Source organism: Zosterops lateralis, assembly GCF_965231275.1.
Source record: "Zosterops lateralis genome assembly, chromosome: 1".
NCBI lineage: Eukaryota > Metazoa > Chordata > Aves > Passeriformes > Zosteropidae > Zosterops > Zosterops lateralis.
In genome coordinates, this window is record NC_139762.1 from 1,346,668 (window position 1) to 1,372,934 (window position 26,267).

The 26,267-nt window shown below is 35.8% G+C and overlaps 1 protein-coding gene and 1 long non-coding RNA gene across 2 annotated transcripts in view; both read left to right on the forward strand.

Annotated features, from left to right (window-relative positions):
* The first annotated feature begins 4,532 nt into the window (after positions 1–4,532).
* LOC310918615 lies at positions 4,533–6,230 on the forward strand. Its single transcript, XR_014591691.1, has 3 exons — positions 4,533–4,616; positions 4,748–4,840; positions 6,198–6,230. It is a non-coding gene; the product is annotated as an uncharacterized lncRNA (long non-coding RNA).
* A 1,514-nt stretch (positions 6,231–7,744) lies between these two features.
* Positions 7,745–26,267, forward strand: part of LOC310918603 (kinesin-like protein KIF9) — a 39,238-nt gene continuing 20,715 nt past the window's right edge. Inside the window, exons 1-7 of the mRNA XM_083877511.1 lie at positions 7,745–7,785; positions 10,080–10,157; positions 11,883–11,951; positions 14,400–14,504; positions 14,959–15,014; positions 15,929–16,082; positions 16,857–16,966. Of these exons, the coding sequence (XP_083733637.1) occupies positions 10,107–10,157; positions 11,883–11,951; positions 14,400–14,504; positions 14,959–15,014; positions 15,929–16,082; positions 16,857–16,966 (545 nt within the window). The 5' untranslated portion in view covers positions 7,745–7,785; positions 10,080–10,106. The remainder of the gene's footprint in view (positions 7,786–10,079; positions 10,158–11,882; positions 11,952–14,399; positions 14,505–14,958; positions 15,015–15,928; positions 16,083–16,856; positions 16,967–26,267) is intronic.

A 26,267-nucleotide genomic window follows, 5' to 3' on the forward strand; every position in this document is an offset into this window, starting at 1 on the left:
AGGGACAGGTTGGACAGATCTTGGAGCAGCCTGGGACAGTGGAAGATGTCCTTGGACATTTCCAGGGACAGGTTGGGCAGAGTTTGGAGCAGCCTGGGATGGTGGGAGATGTCCCTGGAAATGTCCAAGGACAGATCTTGGAGCAGCCTGGGACAGTGGGAGATGTCCTTGGAGATCTTTGGAGCAACCTGGGATGGTGGGAGGTGTCCCTGGAAATGTCCAAGGACGGGTTGGACAGAGCTTGGAGCAGCCTGGGACGGTGGGAGATGTCCTTGGACATTTCCAGGGACAGGTTGGACAGATCTTGGAGCAACTTGGGACAGTAGGAGATGTCCTTGGAGATCTTTGGAGCAGCCTGGGATGGTGAGAGGTGCCCCTGGAAATGTCCAAGGACAGGTTGGACAGGGCTTGGAGCAACTTGGGACAGTGGGAGATGTCCCTGGAAATGTCCAAGGACAGGTTGGACAGATCTTGGAGCAGCCTGGGACAGTGGAAGGTGTCCCTGCCCATATCAGGGATGGAATTGGATGGGCTTTAAGGTCCCTTCCAACCCAAACCATCCCAGAATTCCATGATTTTATTGGATCATTAAATCCCAGTCCAAGGTCAGAGCTCAGATTCGGCCCCACACACCCCTACATGACCTTGGAGATGTTCAGGATTCTCTCTCTATCAATATCCATCTCTGTGTTACAGAAATTGATGTCTTGTATAGACCTCAATGTATTTATTTATGTTTTATATCTATTTATATTTCATATCTGATGATATTTATGTTTTGATTGATATTTATGTTTTATATCTATATTTTATACCTGTTGATATTTATGTTTTGATTGGTATTTATTTTTATATCCATTTATATTTTTACCTGTTGGTATTTATGTTTTGATTGATATTTATGTTTTATATCTATTTATATTTTATCCCTGTCGATATTTATGTTTTGATTGATAGTTATATTTTATATCTATTTATATTTTGTATCTATTTATATTTTATACCTATTTATATTTATATTTTGATTGACATATATGTTTTATATCTATCTATATTTTATACCTGTTGATATTTATCTTTTGATTGATAATTATGTTTTATATCTATTTATACCTGATGCTACTTATGTTTTGATTAATATTTATATCTATTTATATTTTATACCTGATGATATTTATGTCTTGATTGACATTTATGTTTTATATCTATTTATATTTTATATCTGATTATATTTATGTTTTGATTGATATTTCTATCTATTTATATTTTATACCTGTTGATATTGATTTTTGATTGATATTTATTTTTAGTATCTATTTATTTTTATATCTATTTATATTTTATACCTATTTATATTTATGTTTTGATTGATATTTGTTTTATATCTATTTATATTTATATCTGTTGCTATTTATGTTTTGATTGATATCTTTTTAATATCAATTTATATTTTATACCTGATGATATTTCTGCTTTGATTGATATTTATGTTTATTATGTTTGATGTTATATCTACTGATATTTCTGTTTTGATTGATATTTATTTTTATATCCATTTATATTTTATACATATTGATATTTATGTTTTGATTGACATTAATGTTTTATATCTATTTCTATTTTATACCTGTTGCTATTTATCTTTTGATTGACATTTATGTTTTTTATCTATTTTTACCTGTTGCTATTTATGTTTTGATTGAGATTTATGTTTTATACCTATTGATATTTATGTTTTGATGGATATTTATGGTTTATATCTATTTCTATTTTATACCTATTGATATTTATCTTTTGATTGATATTTATTTTTTATATCTATTTATGTTTTATATCTATTTATGTTTATATCTATTTATATTTCATACCTGTTGATATTTATCTTTTGATTGATATTTATGGTTTATATCCATTTATATCTGTTGATATTTCTGTTTTGATTGATATTTAGGTTTTATATCTATTTACGTTTTATATCTATTTATATTTTATACCCAATGATATTTATGTTTTGATTGAAATTTATATTTTATACCTGATGATATTTATGTTTTGATTGACATTTATATTTTATATCTATTTATATTTTATACCTTATGACATTTCTGCTTTGATTGATATTTACGTTTATTATGTTTGATGTTATATATATTGATATTTCTGTTTTGATTATATTTATGTTTTATATCTATTTATATTTTATACCTGTTGATATTTGTTTTATATCTATATTTTATACCTGTTGATATTTATGTTTTATATCTATTTATATTTCACACCTGTTGACATTTGTTTTATATATATATTTTATACCTGTTGCTATTTATGTTTTGATTGATATTTACATTTTATATCTATATTTTATACCTGTTGATATTTATGTTTTTTATCTACTTATATTTCATACCTGTTGATATCTTACATCACCCCCATTTCTATCTTATCTCACCACCCACACAAACATCTCTAAAAAGCCACAAACGACTAAAAAACCTCTCTTTTATCTTGGTGCAGGTCTTCAAATCAGCAGCAGAATTCCTCAACATCCTGGTGACCGTCCGAATTTCCTACCTGGAGATCTACAACGAGGGCCTGTTCGACCTCCTGGCGCCGGCGCTGGGCCGGGGCTGCAAGGACAACCAACTGGTGGTCATGGACGGCCCCCGGGGCGTTTATGTCAAAGGGCTCTCCATCCACCCCGTCAGCCACGAGGAGGAGGCTCTGCATCTCCTTTTTGAGGCAAGAGAAGCCAAATTTCCCCTCCAATCCCACGGTTGGGGGTGATGGATAAGGGAGGTGGAAAAGAGTGGAGTGGCCAAGATGGTGGAATGAGGTTGGGCCAAGATGGCGGAATGAGGTTCAGCCAAGATGGTGGATTGAGGTTCAGCCAAGATGGAGGGATGAAGTTTGGCCAAGATGGAAGAATGAGGTTGGGCCAAGATGGCAGAATAAGGTTTGGCCAAGGTAGCAAAATGAGGTTTGGCCAAGATGGTGGAATAAGATTGGGCTAAGATGGCGCAATGAGGTTCGGCCAAGATGGAAGAATGAGGTTGGGCCAAGATGGCAGGATGAGGTTTGGCCAAGATGGAAGAATGCAGTTTGGCCAAGATGGTGGAATGAGGTTTGGGCAAGATGGTGGAATGAGGTTCAGTCGTCCCTCTTGGTTGCGAGGAGGAAAAACTGGAAAAACTCTCGGTCTTGGCAAGGAAAATGTCCCTGTCTCGGGGATTCTGGAAGATTCTCCGAGGAAAGATGGTTTGGGATGATCGTGGCACTGTTGGAATTGGGAGGACTGGGCAGGGTGGGAGGTTTGTGAGGGGACTTTGATTACTGAGATCAGCATCTTTCTGTTCCTCATGGCTGCTTTAGTTTCTGAGGAAAACAGGGATAAATAATTCAGGGATAAATAATTCAGGGATAAATAAAACAGGGATAAATAATTCATGGATAAATCAAACAGGAATCTGGCTGCGGGAAGTGGATCCTCACCAGCCTCACCTTTTCTCCAGCCTTTTTAACAACCCAGTGCTGTTCTGAATGTGCAGGATCTGCCTCTTCCTTTTTCAGAAATAGGAGAGTGATGATGGCTGAGAAAACTGGGAATGTTCCCCTGGAGAGGAGAAGCTCCAGGGAGAGCTGAGGGTACCTAAAGGGGCTCCAGGAGAGCTGGAGAGGGACTGGGGACAAGGGATAGAGGGACAGGACACAGGGAATGGCTTTGAGCTGACAGAAGGAGATTTAGGTGGGATGTTGGGAATTAGGAATTCCTGGCTGGGCTGGAATTCCCAGGGAAGTCAAGTTGGAATTTTCTGCTGGAAAAGGGGATCCAGGGCTGGGATTGTGCCCCTCTGCCCCCTCAGGTGAATCCCCACCTGCAGAGCTGCCCCAGGCCTGGAGCCCAAAATCCACAGGAGCTGCTGGAGAGATCCAGAGGAGGCCCCGGAGCTGCTCCAGGGCTGGGAGAGCTGGGAATGTTCCCCTGGAGAGGAGAAGCTCCAGGGAGAGCTCAGAGCCCCTGGCAGGGCCTGAAGGGGCTCCAGGAGAGCTGGAGAGGGGCTGGGGACAAGGGATGGAGGGACAGGACACAGGGAATGGCTTTGAGCTGGTTAAATGGGATTTTTGGCAAGGGATTCCTGGCTGGGCTGGAATTCCCAGATTTGCTGTGGCTGCCCCTGGATCCCTGGAATGTCCAAGGCCAGGCTGGATGAGGAATTGGAGCAGAGACAGTGGGAAGTGTCCCTGCCATGGCTTTAGGGGCCCTTTCCTTATATATTATATATTTCCTTATATATATATTTCCTTATATATATATTTCCTTTTATATATATATATTTCCTTATATATCCCATCTCTTTATATTCCTGCAGAAGTTCAGACCCGTGGCCATCACACCCGTGGGGATTTTCAGTGCCATTTGAAGCTCTTTGCTTTTCCAACCATCATGAAACAGAAAAAGCCACAGAGATTTTTCCTGGTTTATCCTGAAAAAGCCACAATTCCATGAGCTGAGCCTGGAATTTTCTCTCTTTCAGGGGGAGACCAACAGAGTGATAGCAGAGCACAGCCTGAACAAGAATTCCTCCAGATCCCACTGCATCTTCACCATGTACATCGAGGTGAGAGCTCCAGCTTTGCTCCTATGGACTGAAACCAATTTCTCGAGATCAAAAAGATCTTTGCAGTCTGTTTTTTTCTTCCCTTTATTTCAGTTTTGTCTGCCTCTAAGTGCAGCTTCTCTCTCCCTCAGTGTCGTTCCAGAGATTACAGGATTCACAAATGCCTTAAATCAAAAATCACCTTAATTGACCTGGCGGGGTCTGAGAGGCTGAGCAAGACTGGGGTGAGTGATGGGAGAGATTCCTCAGGGGCCTTTTTGGTTGATATTTATGTTTTATAGCTATTTATATTTTATATCTGATGATATTTATGGTTTGATTGATATTTATGTTTTATATATATCTATTTATATTTTATACCTGATGATATTTATGTTTAACATCTATTTATATCTATTGATACTTGTGTTTTGATTGATATTTATGTTTTATACCTATTTATATTTAATACCTGTTGATATTTATGTTTTGATTGATATTTATGTTTTATATCTATTTGTATTTTATACCTTGGGGTCCCTTTGGAAAAATAGGGAAGGGAATTCCAGGGAAGGGAAGGGAATTCCAGGGAAGGGAATTCCAGGGAATTCCAGGGAAGGGAAGGAAAGGGAAGAGAAGGAAAGGAAAGGAAAGGAAAGGAGAAGGAAAGGAAATTTCAGGAAAGGAAATTTCAGGAAAGGAAAGGAAAGGAAATTTCAGGAAAGGAAAGGAAAGGAAATTTCAGGAAATTTCAGGAAAGGAAATTTCAGGAAAGGAAATTTCAGGAAAGGAAAGGAAAGGAAAGGAAAGGAAAGGAAATTTCAGGAAAGGAAAGGAAAGGAAATTTCAGGAAAGGAAAGGAAAGGAAAGGAAATTTCAGGAAAGGAAATTTCAGGAAATTTCAGGAAATTTCAGGAAAGGAAAGGAAAGGAAAGGAAAGGAAAGGAAAGGAAAGGAAAGGAAAGGAAAGGAAAGGAAAGGAAAGGAAAGGAAAGGAAAGGAAAGGAAATTTCAGGAAATTTCAGGAAATTTCAGGAAATTTCAGGAAATTTCAGGAAAGGAAAGGAAAGGAAAGGAAAGGAAAGGAAAGGAAAGGAAAGGAAAGGAAAGGAAAGGAAAGGAAAGGAAAGGAAAGGAAAGGAAAGGAAAGGAAAGGAAAGGAAAGGAAAGGAGCTGGGAAGGGTCTGGAGCCCCAGGAGGGGCTGAGGGAGGTGGGGAAGGGGCTGAACCTGGAGAAAAGGAGGCTCAGGAAGGACTTTGTGGCTCTGCACAGGAGGGAACAGCCAGAGGGGGAACAGGGACAGGAGGAAACTCTTCAGGTGGAAGTTCAGGTTGGATATTGGGAAAATTCCTCCCTGGAATGGGCTGTCCAGCCCTGATCCAGCTGCTCATTGCTGGAGGGATTTACCATCCCTGTGGATGTGACATTTGGGGACATGATCAGGACTAGGGGATAATTGGACTCCATCTAAAAACCCTTTTCCACCCTCAATCATCCCCTGACTTTCTGTATCAAAACCACATCAGCCCTGCAGAGTTTTTCCCTTTGCTGAGGATCCCTCCCCTCTCCTGCTCTGTGCTCAGAATGTTTTTATTTTGCAGTCTGAGGGCCAGGTCCGGGTTGAGGCCTCGTACATCAATAAATCCCTGTCGTTCCTGGAGCAGCTGGTGATCGCCCTGGCTGACCCCAAACGGGAGCACATCCCCTTCAGGCAGAGCAAACTCACCCACGTCCTCAAGGACTCGCTGGGTAAGGGCTGCGAGTGAAAATAGAGCCTGGAATTTGATTTTTTCAATCAGTGGTTTAATTTCATTTTTCTAACAGAAGGAATTTCCAGCAGTTCTTTGTCCATAGTTGGTTTTAATAGGGGATAAAAGATGTACGTGAATAGATATTGTTATATAGAATAATGGACATAATTATATAAAAATATATAATATTTTTAATATAATATAATATAATATAATGTAATATAATATAATAAAATATAATGTAATGTAATGTAATATAATATGATATGATATGATATAATATAATATAAAATATATAATATGATATAATATAATACAATATAATATAATGTGATATAATATAATATATTATGATATAATATAATATAATATAATATAATATAATATAATGTGATATAATATGATATAATATAATATAATATAATATAATATATGATATTATATAATATAATGTAATACAATATAGTATGATATAATATAATATAATATAATATATAATATAATATAATACAATACAATATAATATGATAAAATCCAAAATTGTATTATTTATATTTGCTTATATTATAATTTTGCTTATATTATTTTAATATATATTTTATATATATTATTATTATGTTATATTTTATATTTTGCTTATATTATTATATTTGCTTATAATATAAGGAAATAATTGTTATTATAATTTTTATATAATTTTTAAATAATTTTTTTATATTTTTATTATATTTATTTTTATTATAATTTTTATTTTTATTATTTTTATTTTAATTATAATTTTTATTTTTATTATAACTTTTATTATTTTTATTATGATAATTTCATTATAGTTCTATTACATTCTATTATATTTTTATTATAATTTTTAATTATAATTTTTTATTTTTATTATAATTTTGTACTTTATTATATTCTTTATTATAACTTTTATTATTTTTATTATAATAATTTCATTATATTTTAATATAATTTTTACTTTATTTTTTTGTTTTCATTATAATTCTTAATTATAATTTTGATCTTTATTATATTTTTATTTCTATCATAATTTTTATTATCTTTATTACAATAATTTTTATAATAATTTTTATTATATTTTATTATATTCTTATTATATTTTATTATATTTTAATATTTTTATCATAATTTTTAATTATAATTGTAATTTAATTATAATTTTTATCTTTATTATATTTTTATTTTTATCATATTTTTTATTATCTTTATTACAATAATTTTTATAATAATTTTTATTATAATTTATTATATTCTTATTATATTTTCATTATATTTTAATATTTTTATCATAATTTTAATTATAATTTTTAAATTTTTATTATAAATTTTAATTTTTATTATTTTTTTTTCCTCAGGAGGAAACTGCAACACTGTCCTGGTGACCAATGTCTATGGGGAGGCGGAACATGTGGAAGAGACGGTGAGTGGGAGAAATTCCTGCACAATCCACAAATTGCTCTTGATTTTAATTAACAATCCCTGGGGGGTTTTGACAGAGAAAATTCCTGCCTAATTCATCCCAAAATTTGGAGAATTTATCTCAAAATCAGAGTCCGGACAGAGGAGAGGCTGAGACAGGACAGGCAGGAGGTGCTCACAGTGAACAGCAGTGGAGAGATAATAATAATAGTAATAATAATAATAATAATAGTAATAATAATAATAATAATAATAACAACAATAATAATAATTATTATTATAATTATCATTATTATTACAATATGTTTGTATTATATTATATTACATTATATTACATTATATTATATTATACTATATTATATTATATTATATTATATTATATTATATTATATTTACAATATATTTGTATTATATTATATTATATTATATTCCATTATATTATATTATATATTATATTATATATTATATTATTATTATTACAGTATGTCTGTATTATATTATATTATGCTATATTATATTATTATTATTACAATATGTTTGTATTATATTATATTCCATTATATTATATTCCATTATATAATATAATATAATATAATATTATATTATATTATATTATATTATATTATATTATATTATATTATATTATATTCCATAATATAATATAATATAATATAATATAATATAATACTATATTATATTATATTATATTATATTATATTCCATTATATTCCATTCCATTACATTATATTATATTCCATTGTATTATATTCCATTATATTATATTATATTATATTATATTATATTATATTATATTATTTTATATTATATTATATTATATTCCATTATATTCCATTCCATTACATTATATTATATTCCATTGTATTATATTCCATTCCATTATATTATATTATATTATATTATTTTATATTATATTATATTCCATTATATTATATTCCATTATATTATATTATATTATATTATATTATATTATATTATATTATATTATATTCCATTATATTATATTATTATATTATATTATATTATATTATATTATATTATACTACATTACATTATATTACATTTCATTCCATTATATTATATTATATTCCATTATATTATATTATATTCCATTCCATTACATTATATGTTTCTAACTCTTATTATTAATAATTAACTTATTATTTAATGTATTTCCATCCCCTCCTGGACCCTCTGGACCTGCCCCATTTCACAGCAGGAATCAGGAAAAACCTCCCAAAAGTTGTTTTTTAACCTGTAAATTATAAAATGAGTGAAAATCCCTCAGGAAAAACCTCCCAAAAGTTGTTTTTTAACCTGTAAATTATAAAATACATGAAAATCCCTCAAGAAAAACCTCCCAAAATTTGTTTTTTTAACCTGTAAATTATAAATTATGTGAAAAATCCCCATTATGAGCAAACAGAAAAAAAATCACCTGTAAAAATTCACTTTTTTTATTTTTCTGCTCTAAAATCTAGTAGAATTAAATAAAAAAATGAGGAAAATTATATTTTTGCCAATATATTTTTTATATTATGAGCAAACAAAAAAAAATCACCTTGAAAATTTCACTTTTTTTTTAATTTCCCTGCTCTAAAATCTATTAGAATTAAATAAAAAAAGAGAAAATTTATATTTTTTATATTATGTTATTTATATTTTTATATTATATTTTTAATATTATTTATTTATATATTTTTAATATTATATTTTTATATTATTTATTTATATATTTTTTATATTATGAGCAAACAGAAAAAAATCACCTTGAAAAATTCACTATTTTTTTTATTTCTCTGCTCTAAAATCTGTTAAAATTAAATAAAAAAATGAGAAAAATTATATTTTTTATATTATATTATTTATATTTTTTATATTATATTTTTATATGATTTATTTATATATATTTTTTATATTATGAGCAAACAGAAAAAAATCACCTTGATAAATTCACTTTTTTTTAATTTCTCTGCTCTAAAATCTGTTAGAATTAAATTAAAAAATGAGGAAAAAATATATTTTTTATATTATGTTATTTATATTTTTATATTATATTTTTATATTATTTATTTATATATTTTTAATATTATATTTTTTATATTATTTATTTATATATTTTTTATATTATGAGCAAACAGAAAAAAATCACCTTGATAAATTCACTTTTTTTTAATTTCTCTGCTCTAAAATCTGTTAGAATTAAATAAAAAAATGAGGAAAAATGATATTTTTGCCAATATATTTTTATTTTTATTCCAATTTTTATTTTTGCAGCTCTCCTCCCTCCGTTTTGCCAGCAGGATGAATTGGGTGAGGGCAGAACCTGCTCCCAATGAACCTTTTTACAGGGAGGTAAGGACAGGAAAAAGAGGAAAATTATTATTTTTTTATTAATATTTGGGATAATTAACCAAAATAAACAGAGGGAAATTAAAGGGTTTAATAAATGAGCCTTTCTCAGGCGAGGTGATTGATGTGGGTGATAAAATGGATTAAATTAAAAGGTTTTAATGGGTTTTTAATTAGAATTTCCTGCCATGCAGGTGGTCACATCTTTATGGGAATTCTTTCTTCTGCATAGCCCACGTTTTTATTTTTGTTTTTATTTTTATTTTTATTTTTTTATTTTTAATTTTATTTATTTTTATTTTTATTTTTTATTTTTATTTTTATTTTTATTTTTATTTTTATTTTATTTATTTTTATTTTTTATTTTTTTTATTTTTATTTTCATTTTTATTTTTAAATTATTTTTATTTATTTTTATATTTATTTTATTTTTATATTTATTTTTATTTCTAAATAATAAATAATTAATAAATAATAATAAGAAGAATAAATAATTCCAGAGCAGGAAATCATCTCATTCTAAATAATAAATAATTAATAATTAATAAATAATAATTGGAAAACCAAATTAATTCTCTGCTGGGATTTTCTCCAGCAGCCAAATTCGTGCAGATTTTACCAGATTTTTTTTTTTAATATAATTTAGTTGTTTTCTCACCATTTTTTTTTCTGTGACATTTATTTAATTTTTTTTCTGTGACATTTATTAATATTTTTTTTCTGTGACATTTATTTAATTTTTTTTTCTGTGACATTTATTTAAATTTTTTTTTTCTGTGACATTTATTTAAAAATTTTTTTTCTGTGACATTTATTTAATTTTTTTTCCTGTGACCTTTATTTAATTTTTTTTTCTCACCATTTATTTAATTTTTTTTCATGTGACATTTTTAAAATTTTTTTTCTGTGACATTTATTTATTTAATTTTTTTCTGTGACATTTATTTAAATTTATTTTTCTGTGACATTTATTTAATTTATTTTTTCTGTGACATTTATTTAATTTTTTTTACTGTGACATTTATTTAATTTTTTTTCTCACCATTTATTTAATTTTTTTTCTCACCATTTATTTAATTTTTTTTTTCTGTGACATTTATTTATTTTATTTTTTCTGTGACATTTATTTAATTTTTTTTTCTGTGACATTTATTTAATTTTTTTCCTGTGACATTTATTTAAATTTTTTTTTCCTGTGACATTTATTTAATTTTTTTCCTGTGACATTTATTTAAATTTTTTTCTGTGACATTTATTAATTTTTTTTTCCTTTGACATTTATTTAAATTTTTTTACTGTGACATTTATTTAATTTTTTTTCTGTACCATTTATTTAATTTTTTTTTTCCTGTGACATTTATTTAAATTTTTTTTCTCACCATTTATTTAATTTTTTTTCATGTGACATTTTTAAAATTTTTTTTCTGTGACATTTATTTAATTTTTTTTCTGTGACATTTATTTAATTTTTTTTTCTGTAACATTTATTTAATTTTTTTCTGTGACATTTATTTAATTTTTTTCTGTGACATTTATTTAATTTTTTTTCTGTGACATTTATTTATTTATTTTTAACATTTATTTAATTTTTTTTCTGTGACATTTATTTAATTTTTTTTTCTGTAACATTTATTTAATTTTTTTCTGTGACATTTATTTAATTTTTTTTCCTGTAACATTAATTTAATTTTTTTTTTCCTGTGACATTTATTTAATTTTTTTTTCTAGACATCAGTGAAGGCTCTGGAGAAGGAGATTTACCTCCTGAGGAAAGAGCTGATCCTGCACGACTCTTTGGTGAGGAGCAGAGAATTCCCAATCCAGAGGGAATTGTGTTGGAATTTCCATCCCCAGCCACTCCAGATGGGCTTTGGGGTTTGTTTTTTACAGATTCTTGAAGCTTTTTCTGTTGGTTGGTCCCAAATAAATCCCATCTCCTGCCAAGTTCAGGTGATGGGAATCCCGAGCTGGGATGGGGCACAGAAATTCCAGAGCAGGGGAATCACAGAATTCCAGATGGTTTGGGTTGGGAGGGACCTTAAAGCCCATTCCATCCCATCCCATCCCATTAAATCCCATCCCATCTTATCTCATCTTATCCCATCCCATCCCACCCCATCCCATCCATCCCATCCATCCCATCCCATCCCATCCCACCCCATCCCATCCCATCCATCCCATCCCATCCCACCTCATCTTATCTCATCTTATCCCATCCGATCCCATTCCATCCCACCCCATCCCATCAAACCTCATCCCATCCCATCCATCCCATCCCATCCCATCCCATCCCATCCCATCCCATCCCATCCCCATTAAATCCCATTAAATCCCATTAAATCCCATCCATCCCATCTCATCCCATCCATCCCATCCATCCCATTGATCCCATCCCACCCCATCAATCCCATCCCATCCATCCTATCCCACCCTATCCCATCCCATCCCATCCATCCCATCCATCCCATCCCATTGATCCCACCCCATCCATCCCATCCCATCCCATCCCACCCCATCCCACCCCATCCCATCCCATCCATCCCATCCCATCCCATTGATCCCATCCCATCCCGTCCCATCCCATCCCATCCCATCCCATCCCACCCATCCCATCCCATCCCATCCATTCCATCCCATCCCATCCCATCCCATCCCACCCATCCCATCCCATCCCATCCCACCCATCCCATCCCATCCCATCCCACCCATCCCATCCCATCCCATCCCATCCATCCCATCCCATCCCATCCCAACCTGCGGGGATTTATGAGAGTAAGACAGACTTAATTAGCACATCTAGTCTGGTGATTAGGATGCCCTGGAAAGAACAAACAGAACTTTGAGCTCATGAGAAGATGGGATTAGAAATTTGCTCAAGAGAAAAAGATTCAATTAACTTCTTACATGGATATGTTGAAAAATGTATGAGTTGTTTGTATGATCTTTTAACTTAATTATTGTAGTAGAAATTATTAACTTTACTGAAATGGTATAGAAGTTCTTGGAAAACTTGAGTAAAATCAGATTCTGATCATGGTCGGTCTCCCCGTCTCTCCTTCAATCGCTGATACCAACCCATCCCATCCCATCCCATCCCACCAAACCTCATCCCACCCCATCCCATCCCATCAAACTTCATCCCACCTCATCCCATCCCATCCATCCCATCCATCCCATCCCATCCCACCACATCCCATCCCATCCATCCCATCCCATCCCATCCCATCCCACCACATCCCATCCCATCCCATCCATCCCATCCCATCCCATCCCACCACATCCCATCCCATCCCATCCATCCCACCCCATCCATCTCATCCATCCCATCCCATCCCATCCATCCCATCCCATCCCATCCCATCCCACCACATCCCATCCCATCCCATCCATCCCACCCCATCCATCTCATCCATCCCATCCCATCCCATCCCATCCCATCCCATCCCATCTCATCCCATCCCATCCCATCCCACCAAACCTCATCCCACCCCATCCCATCCCATCCATCCCATCCCATCCCATCCCATCCCATCCCATCCATCCCATCCCATCCCATCAAACCTCATCCCACCACATCCCATCCCATCCATTCCATCCCATCCCATCCCATCTCATCCATCCCATCCCATCCCATCCCCATCCCATCCATCCCATCAAACCTCATCCCATCCCATCCCATCCATCCCATCCCATCCCATCCCATCCCATCCCATCCATCCCATCCCATCCATCCCATCCCATCCCATCCCATCCATCCCATCCCATCCCATTGATCCCATCCCATCCATCCCACCCCATCATTTTCCACCATCCCATCCCATCCCATCCCATCCCATCCCATCCCACCCCATCCCACCTCATCCCATCCATCCCATCCCATCCCATTGATCCCATCCCATCCCATTGATCCCATCCCATCCCATCCCATCCCATCCCACCCCACCCGATCCCACCCCATCCCATCCCATCATTTTCCACCATCCCAGGCTGCTCCAAGTCTTTTCCAACCTGTCCTTGGACAATTCCAGGGATCCAGGGGCAGCCACAGTTTCTCTGTTCCACCCTCAAAGCCAAAAATTCCTCCTTTAAACCCACCCTGACCCTCCCCTGTTTTATTTCCCCCCCTCACTCCTTGTCCCACCAGGGCAGGACCTGCCCAAAGTTTTGTCCCCAGTTTGTCTCAGGCTCCCCCAGCTCTTTGTGACTCTTTAATTCTCACTTTTCCATCTCTTTTTTTTTTTCCAGGCAAATCGTTCCTTCCTGAATTACAAACCCCTGACCACGACCCAGAGAGCAGAAATCAGATCCCAAGTGCAGAAATACCTGAGAGGACTCATTGAGGAAATTGATGTGAGTGGTGAAAAAATGGATTTAAATCCTTTTTCCATCTTTTTTTCCTCCAAGAGAGGAGCAGTGAAAATGCCTTTTGAAGAGGCTGGTTTTCACCCCAAATCCACCACAAAATTGTAATTTAATTTCTTTAAGTCTGTTGCACGTTTTCATTGAGGAAATCCATGTGAGTGGTGAAAAAATTGACTTAAATCCAGGTTCCTCCAAGAGAGGAGCAGTGAAATTTCCTTTTGAAGAGGCTTTTTTTTCACCCCAAATCCACCACAGAATTTTAATTTAATTTCTTTTTGCATATTAAATCTGTTGCACATTTTTATTCCATTTTTTTTTTTTTTTTGCTGGTTTGGACTCTCCAGGAAATTTATCTTAAAACCCTTTTAAACTGATTTATTTGGAACTCTTTTATATAATTAATACCAAAAAAAATTGATGTTTTTGTGCTTCTCTCCCTCAGATTGTGAACGTCAGGCAGATCCAGGAGGTGTTTAGACAGTTCAAAGTGATTTTAAGGTGAGAGGATTATCCAAATTCCATGAGCAGGAACCTTCCCACTATCCCAGGCTGCTCCAAACCCCCTTAAATTTGGGTTAAATCTTCAAAAAAGTGGATGGGACTCAGCAAAGTTATTATGGTTTGATGTGGACCATTAAAAAATATTAAAATAACCATAAAAATTTTAATATCAAAGAGTTTTAAAGGAATATCATGAAAAAGAAGAGGAATAAAGTGGACTAAGATTATGATGGGAGGGGTGTTGAGGCATAAAACCACAAGGAAAAAGGAGATTTTTTTTTTTTCTTTGGGAATGTGATTTTGATGGTCCATGAGCAGAGACCCTTCCCACTGCTCCAAACCCCCTTAAATTTGGGTTAAATCTTCAAAAAAGTGGATGGGACTCAGCAGAGTTATTATGGTTTGATGTGGACCATTAAAAAATATTAAAATAACCATAAAAATTTTAATATCAAAGAGTTTTAAAGGAATATCACGAAAAAGGAGAGGAATAAAGTGGACTAAGATTATGATGGGAGGAGTGTTGAGGGATAAAACCACAAGAAAAAGGAGATTTTTTTTTTCTTTGGAAATGTGATTTTGATGGTCCATGAGCAGAGACCCTTCCCACTGCTCCAAACCCCCTTAAATTTGGGTTAAAGGTTCAAAAAAGTGGATGAGAATCAGCAGAGTTACCATGGTTTGATGTGGACCATTAAAAAATCCTACAAAATATTAAAATAACCATAAAAACTTTAATATCAAAGAGTTTTAAAGGAATATCACAAAAAAGGAGAGGAATAAAGTGGACTAAGATTATAATGGGAGGGGTGTTGAGGGATAAAACCACAAGGAAAAGGAGATTTTTTTTTCTTTGGGAATGTGATTTTGGTGGGAAAAGGATCCCTAAAGGATTCCTGGTTTTCCCTCAGCCAACAGGAGGAAGAAGTGGAGAGCAGATTGTGGAATAAATACAGGCTGGGACAGAGAGACATCACCTCAGATTCTGCCTCTGACTCCAGCTCTGATCTGTGTCTGCCTGAGCCTGAGGAGGAGCAGGAGGAGGAGGAGGAGGAGGATGACACGGTAATTCTTCACCAAACCCAAAATCCACCTTAGACTTGGCTCCTTTGCTGCCCAAAATGGGATTTGTGTAAAGGTTTTCCTTGTTGGAATTAAACTCGGAGGTGTCGGTGGGGTGAGTTTGGCAAAAAAATGTGTCTGGAGCATCAACAAAGAGGAATTTCTGGCAGCAGAAGGGTTAAATGGGGGTTTTGTTTGCACAAAATCATTGATCAAATGGGAATTAGAATCACAGAAAGGTTTGGGTTGGAAGGAACATGAAAAATCATCTCATTTCATGGGCAGGGACACTTTCCACTATTCCAGGTTGCTCCAAACCAAATCCAATCTGGTCTTGGACATTTTCAGGGATCCAGGGGCTGCCACAGCTTCTCTGGGAATTCCATCTCAACTCCTTCCCACCCTCCCAGCCAGGAATTCCTTCCCCAAATCCCATTTAAACCCATTTAATCCCATTTAACCCCAAATCCCATTTAACCCCATTTAATCCCATTTAACCCCCAATCCCAATTTAATCCCATTCAGTTTAAAATCCCCTTGTCCTGTACAATACAATCTCCAAAGTGACTCTGCGTGTCACTGGGTTGGAAAAAGGTGAGATCCCTTTTTTAAATCCTAAAAATATAAATACCCATTTAAAAAAACCCACCTAAGCCGTAAATCCTCTTGTGGGGCTCTCCCAGAGTTTTGAATTCCCACATGAAGAATTCCAAGGGGTTGGAAATAACAAAAATAACAAATGTGGTGGTTTTTTTTTTTTTTTTTCTTTCTTTCCAGGAAAGTCCAATTGATAAGGATGAGGATTTGGATGAAGTGACCCTTGAGACTGAAAGTCCTCCCTCATCCCCCATTCCTGGTGAGGAGAGGGAAGGCACAAATGATGATGGGTGAGTGGAGCTGTCAGACTCATCTCCTTTACCTCTAAAAATCGTGGAATTGTCAAAATTGGAAAATCTCTTGAGCCAAACCACCCCCAGGGGTGCCAAGGCCACCTCTGACCATGTCCCCAAGTGCCACATCTGTAGGAATTTTTCTGTGGATGGCAGGGACAAGGAATTTTGTGGACCTGAGATGTTCTAGAGACACGTGGGTTTGTTATTACAAGGGTTGTGGGTAAAGAGGGTTTTGCCTTCAGTCACCAGCCTGAGCTGGAGCAAAGCCCTAAAGAGAGAAAGGGGAGAGAGAGAGAAGAGAGAGTAGGGGGGAGAAATGGGGTAGGAACAGGGGGAAAGCGTGGGGAGAAAACAGGAGCAAGTGAGGTGAGAGAGAGGAGAGGGGATGGGCCAAGAGAGGTGAGGGAAGAGGGTGAGAGGGCCAGAGGAGAGAGGTGAGGGCAAAAGGCAGGAGAGCCAGGACAAGACAAGACAAGAGAGGGGAGAAAAGGGGAGAAGAGAGGACAAGAGAGGAGAAGAGTGGACAAGAGCGGGGAGGAGAGGACAAGAGGCAAAGAGAGGACAAGAGGGCGATCCTCTTGTTACAATACAATTTATCCTTTTTTCTGTTGAATATTCTAATTTACAGTGACCAACCACGTGAGATACAAAACCTACAGACTTTGCCTGCAGCCTATGAGAACTGCTACATCACCATGTCATTTTATATTCTAAACTCTATAGACTCCTTTCTTCTGCATTTCTTCCTGGATGTCTTTGCCAAGGTGGAAAGGCAACATTCTGGTCTTTTTGTTTTTCTGTCTCAGCTCATCCCCGTTTTCCTGCCTGCCACGCTCACATCTCAAAACTGGCTTTCATTTCTATTTCACTCACAGGTTTTACATCTGCAGTATTTCTTACCATACAGTCATATCCATAAGTCCTTCCTGTCCCATCTTTCCTAACAAGCAATCACCTTGTTCCAATCCATTCTATCTCTTTTTCTGTTGAATATTCTAATTTACAGCGACCAACCGGCGCGAGATACAAAACCTACAAACTTTGCATGCGGCCTATGAGAACTACTACATCACCATGTCATTTTATATTCTAAACTCTACAGACTCCTTTCTTATGCCCTTGTTCCCTGATGCCTTTGGCAGGGTGGAAAGGCAACATTCTTGTCCTTTGTTTTCCTGTCTTTTCAACCCATCTCCAGCTCATCACTGTTTTCCTGCCTGCCCTGATCACATCTCCAAACTGGCTTTCATTCCTATTTCACTCAGATTTTACATGCACAGTATCTCTTGCCATGCACTCATATCCATAAATCCTTCCTGTCCCGTCTTTCCCAACACAAATCCACAAGGATTTTAAATCCCTGCAGGGTTGGGGGCTCCACCACTACCCTGGGCAGCTGTTTCATCCTTTTTGGGGAAAGAATTTTCTCAATATCCAACCCAAACCTCCCCTGGCACAGCTTGGGGCTGTTTCCCCTCGTCAGGACCTTTTCCAGTTGTTGTCCCCAACCCTGAGCTCTGCTCAGGCAGGAACGTGCAGCTCACAGAGGGAGGAATGGAGGGAGCAGAGAAGGAGAAGAGATTTGGGCAGGGAAAGAGGAACTAGCCCGTGCTGAGCACAGGAAAAACCTCCAGTTTACAGAAGTAAAGCCTTGCTTGGTTCCTCCCTGACATTTCCCCAAAATCCTCGTGGTGGGAGCAGAGGAACCACCAAGGGTTTGGTGTCCACGTCACCCCTGGGCTCTGCTGGTTTTGGGGACACTCCAGGAGATGTGGCAAACACCCCTTTGTGTGTTCCAAATCACAACATTCCTTAGGAATCAATCCCCTGGGAGGGTGGAGAGGGGCTGGGATGGAATTCCCAGAGAAGCTGTGGCTGCCCCTGGATCTCTGGAAATGTCCAAGGTCAGGATGGATTTGTTGTGGAGCAGCCTGGGACAGTGAGAGGTGTCCCCATGGCAGGGCTGGAATGGGATGGATTTTAAAGTCCCTTCCAACTAAAAGAATTCCATAATTCCATGATGATTCCATTCCCTGGAGCTGAAACTGGAGATGTTTGTGGAGGGGAAGAAGCAAGGCTTGGTTTAAATGTGAGAGGTGTCCTGCCACAGGACTGGAATGGGATTTTGAAGTCCTTTCCAACTAAAAGAATTCCAGGATTCCATGATGATTCCATTCTCTGCAGTTGTGCAGAGAAGGGTTCATGGAAGGAAAGGAGCAGGGAGCAGGGCTTGGTTTAAATGTGGGAGGTGTCCCTGTCATGACAGGGCTGGAATGGGATGGATTTTAATGTCCTTTCTAACTAAAACCATTCCATGATTCCATGATGATTCTATTCCCTGAAGCTGGAGGGGTTTATAGAGGGAAAGGAGGAGAGAGCCAGAGTTGGTTTAAATGTGGGAGGTGTCCCTGTCATGGCAGGAGTGGACTGGGATGGATTTTAAAGTCCTTTCCAACTAAACCCATTCCATGATTCCATGATGATTCCATTCCCTGGAGCTGAAACTGGAGAGGTTTGTGGAGGGGAAGGAGGGGAAGGATTGGTTTAAATGTGGGAGGTGTCCCCATGGCAGGGCTGGAATGGGATGGATTTTAAGATCTTTTCCAACTAAAAGAATTCCATGATTCCATGATGATTCTATTCCTTGAAGGTGGAGGGTTTTGTGGAGGGAAAGCAGAAGGGGGCAAGATTTGGTTTAAACATGGGAGGTGTCCCTGCCATGGTAGGGCTGGATTGGGATGGATTTTAATGTCCTTTCCAACTAAAGGAATTCCATTATTCCATGATGATTCCATTCCCTGCAATCGTGCAGGGTAGAGTTTATGGAGGGAAAGGAACAGGGTCAAGGTTTTGTTTAAATGTGAGAGGTTTCCCCATGGCAGGGCTGGAAAGGGATGGATTTAAAGATCCTTTCCAATGAAAAGAATTCCATGATTCCATGATGATTCCATTCCCCGAAGCTGAAACTGGAGAGGTTTGTGGAGGGGAAGGAGCAGGGGGCAAGGCTTGGTTTAAATGTGAGAGGTGTCCCCATGACAGTGGTGGAATGGGATGGATTTTAAAGTCTCTTCCATCTAAAACCATTCCATAATTTCATGATGATTCCATTCCCTGCAGTTTTGCAGGGAAGGGTTTATGGAGGGAAAGAAACAGGGAGCCAGGCTTGGTTTAAATGTGGGAGGTGTCCCTGCCATGGCAGGGCTGGACTGGGATGGATTTTAATGTTCTTTCCAACTAAAAGAATTCCATGATTCCATGATGATTCCATTCCCTGGAGCTAAAACTGGAGAAGTTTTGTGGAGGGAAAGGAGCAGGGAGCCAGGCTTGGTTCAAATGTGAGAAGTGTCCCTGCCATGGGAGGGCTGGAATGGGATGGATTTTAAAGTCACTTCCAACTAAAACCATTCCATGATTCCATTCCCTGGAGCTGAAACTGGAGATGTTTGTGGAGGGAAAGGAGCCAGGCTTGGTTTAAATGTGGGTGATGTCCTTGCCATGGCAGGGCTGGAATGGGATGGATTTTAAAGTCGTTTCCAACTAAAACCATTCCATGATTCCATGATGATTCCATTCCCTGAAGCTGGAGGGTTTTGTGGAGAGAAAGGAGCAGGGAGCCAGGCTTGGTTTAAATGTGAGAACTGTCACTGCCATGGCAGGGCTGGAATGGGATGGATTTTAAGGTCTTTTCCAAGTAAAACCATTCCATTATTCCATGATGATTCCATTCTCTGCAGTTTTGCAGGAAAGGGTTTATGGAGGGAAAGAAACAGGGAGCCAGGCTTGGTTTAAATGTGGGAGGTGTCTCTGTCATAGCAGGGCTTGATTGGGATGGATTTTAATGTCTTTTCCAACTAAAACCATTCCATGATTCCATGATGATTCCATTCCCTGGAGCTGAAACTGGAGATGTTTGTGGAGGGAAAGGAGCCAGACTTGGTTTAAATGTGAGAACTGTCACTGTCATGGCAGGGCTGGAATGGGATGGATTTTAAGGTCCTTTCTAACAAAAAGAATTCCATGATTCCATGAGGATTCCATTCCCTGGAGCTGGAGGGTTTTGTGGAGGGAAAGGAGCAGGGAGCCAGGGTTGGTTTAAATGTGGGAGGTGTCTCTGCCATAGGGCTGGATTGGGATGGATTTTAAAGTCCCTTTCAACTAAAAGAATTCCATGATTCCATTCCCTGGAGCTGAAACTGGAGATGTTTGTGGAGGGAAAGAAGCCAGGCTTGGTTTAAATGTGAGAGGTGTCCCCATGGCAGGGCTGGATTGGGATGGATTTTAAGATCCTTTCCGACTAAAACCATTCCATAATTCCATGATGATTCCATTTCCTGGAGCTGAAACTGGAGAGGTTTATGGAGTGAAAGAAGCAAGGCTTGGTTTAAATGGAGAGGTGTCCCCATGGCAGGGCTGGATTGGGATGAATTTTAAGATCTTTTCCAACTAAAAAAATTCCATGATTCCATGATGATTCAATTCCCTGAAGGTGACGAGGTTTTGTGGAGAGAAAGGAGGAGGGAGCCAGGCTTGGTTTAAATATGAGAGGTGTCTCTGTCATAGCAGGGCTTGAATGGGATGGATTTTAAGGTCTTTTCCAACTAAAACCATTCCATTATTCCATGATGATTCCATTCCCTGGAGCTGAAACTGGAGAGGTTTGTGGAGGGAAAGAAGCAGGGCTTAGTTTAAATGTGAGAGGTGTCCCTGCCATGGCAGGGCTGGATTGGGATGGATTTTAAAGTCCCTTCCAACTAAAAGAATTCCATGATGATTCCATTCCCTGCAGTTTTGCAGGGAAGGGTATATGGAGAGAAAGGAGCAGGGGGCAAGGCTTGGTTTAAATGTGAGAGGTGTCCCCATGGCAGTGGTGGAATGGGATGGATTTTAATGTCCTTTCCAACTAAAACCATTCCATGATTCCATGATAATTCCATTCCCTGAAGGTGAAGAGGTTTTGTGGAGAGAAAGGAGCAGGGAGCCAGGCATGGTTTAAATGTGAGAGGTGTCTCTGCCATAGGGCTGGATTGGGATGGATTTAAAGGTCCTTTCCAACTAAAAGAATTCCATGATTCCATGATGATTCCATTCCCTGAAGCTGAAACTGGAGATGTTTGTGGAGGGGAAGAAGCAAGGCTTGGTTTAAATGTGAGAGGTGTCCTGCCATAGGACTGGAATGGGATTTTGAAGTCCTTTCCAACTAAAAGAATTCCATGATTCCATGATGATTCCATTCTCTGCAGTTGTGCAGAGAAGGGTTTATGGAAGGAAAGGAGCAGGGAGCAGGGCTTGGTTTAAATGTGAGAGGTGTCACTGTCATGGCAGGGCTGGAATGGGATGGATTTTAATGTCCTTTCTAACTAAACCCATTCCATGATTCCATGATGATTCTATTCCCTGAAGCTGGAGGGGTTTATAGAGGGAAAGGAGGAGAGAGCCAGAGTTGGTTTAAATGTGGGAGGTGTCCCTGTCATGGCAGGAGTGGAATGGGATGGATTTTAAAGTCCTTTCCAACTAAACCCATTCCATGATTCCATGATGATTCCATTCCCTGAAGCTGAAACTGGAGATGTTTGTGGAGGGGAAGGAGGGGAAGGATTGGTTTAAATGTGGGAGGTGTCCCCATGGCAGGGCTGGAATGGGATGAATTTTAAGATCTTTTCCAACTAAAAGAATTCCATGATTCCATGATGATTCTATTCCTTGAAGGTGGAGGGTTTTGTGGAGGGAAAGCAGAAGGGGGCAAGATTTGGTTTAAACATGGGAGGTGTCCCTGCCATGGTAGGGCTGGATTGGGATGGATTTTAATGTCCTTTCCAACTAAAAGAATTCCATAATTCCATGATGATTCCATTCCCTGCAATCGTGCAGGGTAGAGTTTATGGAGGGAAAGGAACAGGGTCAAGGTTTTGTTTAAATGTGAGAGGTTTCCCCATGGCAGGGCTGGAAAGGGATGGATTTAAAGATCCTTTCCAACGAAAAGAATTCCATGATTCCATGATGATTCCATTCCCCGAAGCTGAAACTGGAGAGGTTTGTGGAGGGGAAGAAGCAAGGCTTGGTTTAAATGTGAGAGGTGTCCTGCCATAGGACTGGAATGGGATTTTGAAGTCCTTTCCAACTAAAACCATTCCAGGATTCCATGATGATTCCATTTCCTGCAGTTTTGCAGGGAAGGGTTTATGGAGGGAAAGGAGCAGAGAGCAAGGTTTGGTTTAAATGTGGGTGATGTTCTTGCCATGGCAAGAGTGGAATGGGATGGGTTTTAAAGTCTCTTCCAACTAAACCCATTCCATGATTCCATGATGATTCAATTCCCTGGAGCTGAAACTGGAGATGTTTGTGGAGGGAAAGGAGCCAGGTTTGGTTTAAATGTGGGAGGTGTCCTTGCCATGGCAGGGCTGGAATGGGATGGATTTTAAGGTCTTTTCCAACTAAAAGAATTCCATGATGATTCCATTCTCTGAAGGTGGAGGGGTTTATGGAGGGAAAGGAGCAGGGAGCCAGGCTTGGTTTAAATGTGGGAGGTGTCCCCATGGCAGGGCTGGATTGGGATGGATTTTAATATCCTTTCCAACTAAAAGAATTCCATGATTCCATGATAATTCCATTCTCTGAAGCTGGAGGGTTTTGTGGAGGGAAACTGGAGAGGTTTGTGGAGGGCAGGGAGCCAGGCTTGGTTTAAATGTGAGAGGTGTCTCTGCCATAGGGCTGGAATGGGATGGATTTTAATGTCCTTTCCAACTAAAACCATTCCATGATTCCATGATAATTCCATTCCCTGAAACTGGAGATGTTTGTGGAGGGAAAGGAGCCAGGTTTGGTTTAAATGTGGGGTTGGATCAAAATCCCTTTTGGAGAAGGTTGGGCCGTGTCCAGGTGTGCCCAAAGCTGGACAAGGTGTCCCTGCTGTCCTTGTGCTCCTTCTCAGGGGAGGGAATCCCGCCTGGGAATTAAAGATTTGTGGGGAATAAGGCTGATATTATTATTATTTATTATTTATTATTCATTATTTATTATTTATCAGTGGCTATTTCCCCAAAAACTTTGGCAGAAGCTGCCCCAGATCAGAGAATTAAGGAGAATTCCTCCACCCTGAGAATTAAGGATTTGTGGGGAAACAAGGCTGATATTATTATTTATTATTTATTATTTATTATTTATTATTTATTATTTATTATTTATTATTCATTATTCATTATTCATTATTTATTATTTATTAGTAATTATTTATTATTCATTATTCATTATTTATTATTTATTAGTGACTATTTCCCCAAAAACTTTGGCAGAAGCTGCCCCAGATCAGAGAATTAAGGGCAATTCCTCCACCCTGAGAATTAAAGATTTATGGGGATATTATTATTTATAATTATATATAATTATATATATAATATATATAATATATATAATATTATATATATATTATAATATATATAATATATTTTATATATATTATAATACATATTATTAATTATTATTATATATATTATAAAGGCTGATATTATTATTTATTATTTATTATTCATTATTCATTATTCATTATTTATCAGTGGCTATTTCCCCAAAAACTTTGGCAGAAGCTACTCCAGATCAGAGAATTAAGGAGAATTCCTCCACCCTGAGAATTAAGGAGAATTAAGGGAACAAGGCTGATATTATTATCTATTATTTATTATTTATTATTTATTATTTATTATTTATCAGTGGCTATTTAACCAGAAACTTTGGCAAAAGCTGCCCCAGATCAGAGAATTAAGGAGAATTCCTCCACCCTGAGAATTAAGGATTTGTGAGGAACCAAGGCCGATATTATAATTTATAATTTATAATTTATAATTTATTATTTATTAATTATTTATTATATATTGTTTATTATTAATTATTTATCAGTGACTATTTCCCCAAAAACTTTGGCAGAAGCTACTCCAGATCAGAGAATTAAGGAGAATTCCTCCACCCTGAGAATTAAGGATTTATGGGGATATTATTATTTATTATTATATAGATTATAATAAATATTATATACATATATTTTATATATAATATATATTATATATAATATATATTATATATAATATATATTATTATAATATATATTATCAAGGCTGATATTATTATTTATTATTATATATATAACATATATATTATATTATTATTTATATTATTATTTATTATTATATATATTATCAAGGCTGATATTATTATTTATTATTTATTATTTATTATTTATTATTTATTATTTATCAGTGGCTATTTAACCAGAAACTTTGGCAAAAGCTGCCCCAGGTCAGAGAATTAAGGAGAATTCCTCCACCCTGAGAATTAAGGATTTATGGGGATATTAATATTTATTATTATATATAATTATATATATTATATATATTATATATATTATATATTATATATATTATAATACATATAATATATATTTTATATATATAATATATATTATAATATATATAATTATTTATTATTATATATTATCATGGCTGATATTATTATTTATTATTTATTATTCATTATTTATTATTTATTATTTATTATTTATTATTTATTATTATTATTTATTATTTATTATTTATCAGTGGCCATTTCCCCAGAAACTTTGGCAGAAGCTGCCCCAGATCAGAGAATTAAGGAGAATTCCTCCACCCTGAGAATTAAGGATTTATGGGGATATTATTATTTATTATTATATAGATTATAATATATATTATATATATATATATAATATTATTATTTATATTATCATTTATTATTATATATTATCAAGGCTGATGTTATTATTTATTTATTATTCATTATTTATTATTTATTATTTATTATTTATTATTTATTATTTATTATTATTTATTAATTATTAATTATTTATCAGTGACTATTTCCCCAAAAACTTTGGCAGAAGCTACTCCAGATCAGAGAATTAAGGAGAATTCCTCCACCCTGAGAATTAAGGATTTATGGGGATATTATTATTTATTATTATATAGATTATAATATATATTATATACATATATTTTATATATAATATATATTATATATAATATATATTATTATAATATATATTATCAAGGCTGATATTATTATTTATGATTATATATATTATCAAGGCTGATATTATTATTTATTATTTATTATTTATTATTAATTATTAATTATTTATTATTCAATATTCATTATTTATCAGTGGCTATTTCCCCATTAACTTTGGCAGAACCTACCCCAGATCAGAGAATTAAGGAGAATTCCTCCACCCTGAGAATTAAGGATTTATGTGGATATTAATATTTATTAT